The sequence below is a fragment of the Palaemon carinicauda genome, chromosome 6 (assembly GCF_036898095.1).
Source record: "Palaemon carinicauda isolate YSFRI2023 chromosome 6, ASM3689809v2, whole genome shotgun sequence".
NCBI classification, from domain to species: Eukaryota; Metazoa; Arthropoda; class Malacostraca; order Decapoda; family Palaemonidae; genus Palaemon; species Palaemon carinicauda.
Window position 1 is genome coordinate 85670925 of NC_090730.1, and position 7500 is coordinate 85678424.

A 7500-nucleotide genomic window follows, 5' to 3' on the forward strand; every position below is an offset into this window, starting at 1 on the left:
ACAAGAGATTACATAATCTTGAATACGCAGATGATATAATTCTACTTGCCTCTACAATGAGTGAAATGCAGGAAATTATTGGTGGGTTAGTACAGGAGGGGAGAAAGGTTGGGTTAGTTATCAACCAAAGAAAGACTGAGGTCATGCAGATTCAGAGTAGTGAGCAGAGGAACTGCCTTATTTTCAAATATTTAGGAACCATCATTACTAGCAATGGATCAGTAGTTACAGAATTCAAGAAGAGAGTAGGGAGGGTAGAACAAGCAATGGACATGCTAAAAACAGTTTGGAGGTCAAATAAAAAATCAGTTCACAGCACGAACAAAGAAAATTTGCGGGAGTTGACTGGCCTAGTAAGACTATAAACGGACGCAAGTGGAGGACATGTCTGAAGCCTTTGTTCTGCAATGGACCATAACGGCTGATGATGATGATGATGTATAGATGTATACAGTACATACACGCACACTCACACACACATATAAATATATATATATATATATATATATATATATATATATATATATATATATATATATATATACACATACTGTACATGCATACAAGTGTGTAGATAGAGGTATATATATATATATATATATATATATATATATATATATATATATATATATATATATGTGTGTGTGTGTGTATGTGTGTATACCTCTCTATCTATCTATATGTGTGCATATGTATATATCTATGTATATCTATGTATATGTGTTTGTTGGGTGTGTGTATGCTTTTGAGTAATACTCGCCAATATTTTATGATAGATTCTTGGATTTTGTCTTCTTTTTAATCAAGTCTTTAAAAGCAATACAATTCTAAAGTGGGGAGCGTTTTTCTATGAATGTTAAAAGTTTTTTTTTTCTTGCCGTTATCATGAAGATTAGATTTGTAAATCTAAGATTACAATGGAGATAGCAGAATGATTTTTTCCTTGCCATAGAAATTCTTCTGTTATCAATCGCATTCATGGCACCTTGAAATGACAAACGCTACGTCTTTATTGACCTTGCAAAGGGGTGATAGTTAGTCATATTACCACTTACATTGAGTCCTTCAGCACAGGCGGCAAACATGTTCAAGACGATGTAAAAGAAGCAGCAGAATCCTGCGACCCAAAAAGCAACAATTAAAAGGAGAAACCACAAGATTCCCCATCCTATACAAGTGCTGTCTGCTCTTCCAGATCCTTCCCCGACTCCTTGACCTTCACCCATGGTTTGTGTGTGATCCTGTAAAAGAAAAAAAAATAGAAAAGTATTGACTTTGTCTTGTCTACCTCATTGCTAAGAAATCATAGGAAGAAATTTTTTCCGTGATTGAGAATATTCGATGTTAGTTCCATACGTTTAAAACATCTGTTTGAAAAAATAAGAGAGGGAAGTTAGTAATGGTTGTGTATCGTTTTTTCGTCAGCACCGAAATGTAATTTGGCGTAACTGTTTGCGTTTATCCACAGATCGATGTTGATAATTTTTGGTTATAACTCAGATTAATGACCAGTTTGTAACTTCAATATATATTATGTAATAAATTCCATTTGTAAAATAACGACAAACAATGTCAGTTTTTTATTCTTTTGTAAGGTATTGTGCCACTTCACTCTGTCGTCATCCATTGTGGTGTTTGAATGTGGATGGATGGAGATTGATTTTCAATAAGTTTGTTTTGTTTGATGACCTGTGCATTGTTGTGTTTTCTTGTCCCTTCTTGTGCTTCTCTTGTTGGTTTTTGGTGAGTAGGCTTACTTGTGTTTCGTTAGTCTTTCTCAATAACCCCGTAAAAGTGAATTTGGTGGCTTTTAATGTATTTGTATGTTTGTCTGTTCCAGCTTATAAATGCTACACGCTTGTATTTTGATTATCCAGGTAAGCGTCTTCGACACTGGTTATTAATGTTTTTTTTTTTTCCTTCTTTTTTTCGGTACATCTAATGATCAACTTAGTAAAGTTGAAAATAAACTGTATATAAACAAGGATGAAAATCGGGAGCGAATAAATTTTATGTGCATGTGTTCGTGGCCAAAATAAAACACACAGAAATATATGTTTAATATACTACTTTTACCTGAGGGGTCAAACCATAGAGTAGACCAGAGACGTATGGGCCAAGCCATGCAATGGACTCTGGAAGAGCCAAACCAATAATAATAGCGAATTGATTTTTGAAGTTCTTTTCAACTAAAGTAGTTCCATTTAAATCGCGATGCCTCGATCTCAATTTATTCGAACACAGACAAACTTCTTGAAACAGAGCCTATCGGGATGAAAAGATTTGTGGCGAGTAATACAACTTCTGAGCGAAGATAAGACTTAGTCCTTTTTGGAAGTTTTCTCCACAAAAGAACTTTGCGGGCTTTTATCGCTCCATTAATTTTCTACAGAAAATATTTTATGAATGAATGACGTTGTAGATAAGATTAAGGAATGAACAAGTCTTGGTCCTATAAAAACGAATTTTTTTAGCAGTAACTTTGAAACTATTTTAACTAGCGAGATAATTAGAATTCCTTATCGTGTTAAACGTTTGGACGTAAATTTCTCAATTTGACTATTATTATAATGCACACATATTCCAGATAACAATAGAATTTCCGAGCATTTTTATTTGATGTTCTGTTATTCTTCTGTATCTTGGAGTAAAGCCATCTTTTTAGTTTTAAAGAATATCTACCTAAACTTAGACGTAGGAGAACTTTCTTAGTAAATATGATAACATCAGGCATTAGAACAGTGTCTAGCTCTTTTGTTATCTCGCTGCCATATGCTCGTCAACACTTGAATCGCCGATATGTCAAGGCACTATAGATAAGTAGGTCTCGGTTTGCATATATAGGTTTTCTTTGTAATCATATTGAGAAGGGCAATTGTTGATGATTGATTACCTCGAGTAAACTGGCATCGTGTAGCTGTTTCTCTCCTCCCTAATCTATTTGAAATAATTTTCAGTGTATTGCTTCATTGATTCAGATGATGATGTCGAGAGCATTTTTCTTTGAGAGAAAATTTCATATGTCCCCTGAGTATTTGTCCCAAGAACGAAGGCTGTTGAGAATATACATTACTCCACATACGAAACACCAAATTGATTATGATTTGATGAACCGTTACTGGAATGAAGCTTAATTTTATGCTACGCAAAATTTTACTTTTTCAATCATATTTTGCAAGAAAAACAGACCTTATACGTAATTAGCAGTTAACTCACCGGTATCTGTGACGGTAATATGCCAATTTTAAACTCTGATCACGAGAATAAAAATTGGAAATTACATAGTCATAGAGTTGATACGAAAAAAAAAGATATGTTTGATTCCTACAGCTGTGATATGTATCCATCCTGTTTATCAATCATTGGAAAATTGGTGCCTCCTTCAGTAGCCGTAGTGCAGTCTTAAAAATTTCTATACATACATACATACATACATATAGATGGATATGAATATAGGTAGATATGAATAAATATTTTTTTACCAATTTTGTGGAGAGTCCTGTGTTATCATGGAGTTCCTCTTAAATATGTGAATTTGATTAAGTCTGTTCATGAGCATAGCAAGTACAAAGTTAATGTTAATGGAGTCCTATCAAATGAATTTTCAATGAACAGTCGAATACTCCAAGGGAATGTCTTGTCACCCATGTTGTTTATCCTCCTCATGAATTTTGTAATGCACAGAAGAGTTGGGGATGGCAGAAAAGGATTGGACTGGATTGGTAGCAGGAAATTAGCAGACCTAGAGTATGCTGATGACGCTGTCCTTATTAGCAAAATCCCACAGGCCTTGCAAAGCTTGCTTACCAGAATGTATGAAATATCACAGGAAGGTGAGCTTAAGATAAATAGAAGAAAGACAGAGATGATAAAAATGGAATATGCAATGGAGAAAGGATAAATGAGGTTAAATCGTTTAAATAGTTAAAAAATATGATCTCTAATACAGGATCTTTAGAATTTGAATTTAATAAGAAATTGAAAAGAGCAAATCAGACAATGGCTAGGTTAAGTAAATTTTGGAAATCAATTCGCCTGAAATTACATATAAAAATCAGGGTACAAAACAGTTTCGTGAGATTGGTGTTACTCTGTGGACATGAGTCATGGTGTGACAATGAAACAATATCCAACTGATTTTGTAAATTTGAGAACAAAGCCCTCAGAAGAATATTGGGAGTTAAATGGCAGAACAAGATTAGAAATGAAACTATAAGTGAGATTACTCAAGTAGCAAATGGTGAGGGGTAGATGGATATGGTCTCGGCATGCTCTTCGCACTCCCCGAGGAAGATTAGTTCACCAAGCTTTCAACTGGGCCCCACAAGGCACTATAAGAGTTGGAAGTCCCAGACCTACATGGCTGAGAACTATGAAGCGTGAAGTAGGAGATGATGAAAGGAGAAGCATTGATATAAAAGCTCAAAATAGAGACAGCTGGAGAAATCTAATTGAGGCCCTATGCGGCAATAGGCGTAGGACAGCGTTTCTTAGCTTGGGGTGCTGGGTGCTGAAATCGATTTCACGGATTAGTGGGAAAGGTCACATATGAGGCGGTTGGGAATGGGTGGGTCTTTTCTTAGCATCATTACTGAATTTTTAAGTAATAGATCGCAAAGAGTTGTTGTTTATGGATACCATTTTGGCCTGATCGTGTTCACGAATGTCTTATGCTTTTAGTTTGTTTATTGTTTTGGATAATTCTGCTAATTCTATTTCCTCTCACTTTGATTTTACCTTCATTTCCAATATTTCTTTATTAGATGTTTTGTGTTTTCTGATAGTTTTGCTTGATCTTGTTTAGTAAATATTTCCATCTAGCTCTTGTGCTGATTCCAATACAAATCTTGTTAAATTACTATTCATTTCTTTATATGCTTTCATTTCATGTAGCTGGGAGTACATATTGCTAAACTAAATTCATCAGAACTTTTTCTTATTACAGGAGTGTTCTTTCTTTCTTAAGGTCAGCTTTTGTCTTTCTTTCCTTAGATCTCGACAAATTTTACTTCTTTCAATTCTATACTCACTTGATTAACACTGTTACCTCATTAACTAAATTAATTTTTTTCACTGAGAATAAGATCTATTTTATTTTTCGCTTCTACAGTTTGGCATCTCCACGTCCATTTTATATGTTTATTTTATAAAAAATGTGTTAATGATTTTTAGACTATTTTTCAGCAAATTCTACAAGCATGTATCCCCAGTCATTTCTTGTGCCTACTCCAAATTTTCCCTCAGCTAATTCTCTTTTCTTATTGCCTACTTCACCCAGAAATCACCCAAAACAAATGCAAATGGAGTCTAGCTTATGTTCTAAAGCTTTTCTCAAGGCTCCAAGTTTCTGATGCATAAGTTAATACTGGTAGACCATGCAATTCAATACTTTTGAAATAAACCACTAATACCTTTTAATACCAAGTTCTCTTTGCTACAGGATCACAGTTCCACAAGGAAACTATATTTATATATATATATATATATATATATATATATATATATATATATATATATATATATATATATATATATGTGTGTGTGTGTGTGTGTGTGTGTGTGTATAAGTACTTCTGCCTGGCCGAGAATTAATTAACATACTTCGATTTGCATAATCTTGCTGAAAGAAATAAAATGTATGCGAAGCAAAGAAAATTTTTTCCTAATTAACGCAATTTATTTCTTTGATAAATCACGGCACAATATGAAAATTCTACCTTTTATGTAAAATGAGAAATTGATTGAATACAGCCTTTTTACTTATTATTCTATGTCATTTGAGTAATTAAGGCGTTGGCAGTAAACTCATTGCGTGATATTTTTCAAAAGAAAATATTAGTATCTCATATTTATTTAAGGTAGAAGAGAGTCATTGACAATTATCTATAATATTCTCAAACCGATAGCCCTGAAGTGACTAGTAAAAATAAATGAATGACTTCTATTACACTAAACATATACCTCACTGGATATTCTAGAAGTTTGTATTCATTGTGTTATTTCCAGTGCTTCATCAATACCTTTATGGTTCGGGAATGCTAGATTTGACTTGAAAACCTACCAATACTTTATGAACTAATATTAACTGGAACTAAGCTCGATGAATATCTGTGAATTGTATGAATGTTATCAGGTAGAATTTTTGTAGATGGTTTTTTATCTTAATCTATATAGGTAAGTAATGTACGTACGTTTTCTATGGTCATGATAAGTGTGACACCCGTCACGTCCCCAAATCAAATCGACTCGCAACTAATATCTACAATTATTATCTTGTTTACGTATGAAAGAATGACCGTTATCTCTCTCTCTCTCTCTCTCTCTCTCTCTCTCTCTCTCTCTCTCTCTCTCTCTCTCTCTCTCTTCTGTGTGTGTGTGTCGGCAGCGCTCTTAGCTAGCAATTTTATGGTACTGCGTTCGAATCTAGGAATGTTCACCTAATGTCCTAAGCAGTAAATCAAGTACCTAGTGGGTCCCCGCTAGGGTTGAGAGCGATAGAGTTAAAGAGAGAAGAAAAACTGATGTAAGTGTTATATTTGATCTTTGCTTGCTTATGCCCGGGCTAGGATTATAAGTTACGTCTTTGAATAAAAAAGAATTATCAGTTAGACTTGAACCAATCGGATATTAATAGAAATGTAAGTTGAATTCGGTTCTACTATATATATATATATATATATATATATATATATATATATATATATATATTCCTGGCTGATTAGTTTTATATATCTCTTGATAGCCGATTGCTTCATGTCTACTGTCAAGTTTTGTTTCGATTAGAAGCATTTCAAATTAAGCTCTGGATTGAAGAAGTTACCATCAATGAATGCCTCCTTGGGTCTTCATTTCCAAGACATCGGGAATTCCATATTAAGAATGATCGGTGAGTCGATATTTGTGAAGAGAAATAACTCTCATACATCGTTATGTGTTACAAACTTAGCAATGTGTTATCCTGGCAGAGATCGGTTTATTTCGATTATAGGTGCAAGTACCTGAATCCTACAGGAATATCCACAGCAGAGTTTAAATAAACAATTTCACCCTTTTTAAAAAGACTCAGTGATAGCAATACTTTGTACTAATTAAGATTTCTTATTCCGAGAGAGATTTTTTTCTCTTTTTCCATAACCAAAGGAATTTTATCGGTACACTGCTCTTAAGTACAGGTGATTAGAGGCATGGCTATTGTCTAAAGTTCTCCATATGTAAGGGTAAGCTGACGTCCAAAACTCTATTTCACTAAATGACATCTTTCCCTATTCCATAATCGTAGTAGACACATCAGATTATCCCCCTTCGCTGGAGGATATGCTTGATGACACACACACACACACACACACACAACTCCCAATCATCAACTTGTACAACAATAGAGTAAATCCATTGTTTTCAAGTGTATAATAGAACAATGGCGAAATTGCGTGATATAAACATGGTGTGTGAACAAGCACCCTAATGGGTCATTGGGTGCAATGATATAGAAGAAAGAAGGAT

At 34.1% G+C, this 7500-nt stretch overlaps 1 protein-coding gene across 1 annotated transcript in view; it reads right to left on the reverse strand.

The window, feature by feature from the left end:
- LOC137642137 (uncharacterized) overlaps positions 1–7500 on the reverse strand; it is a 17095-nt gene that overhangs the window by 3327 nt on the left and 6268 nt on the right. The window contains exon 2 of the mRNA XM_068374681.1: positions 1056–1241. Coding sequence (XP_068230782.1) covers positions 1056–1241 — 186 coding nt within the window. The remainder of the gene's footprint in view (positions 1–1055; positions 1242–7500) is intronic.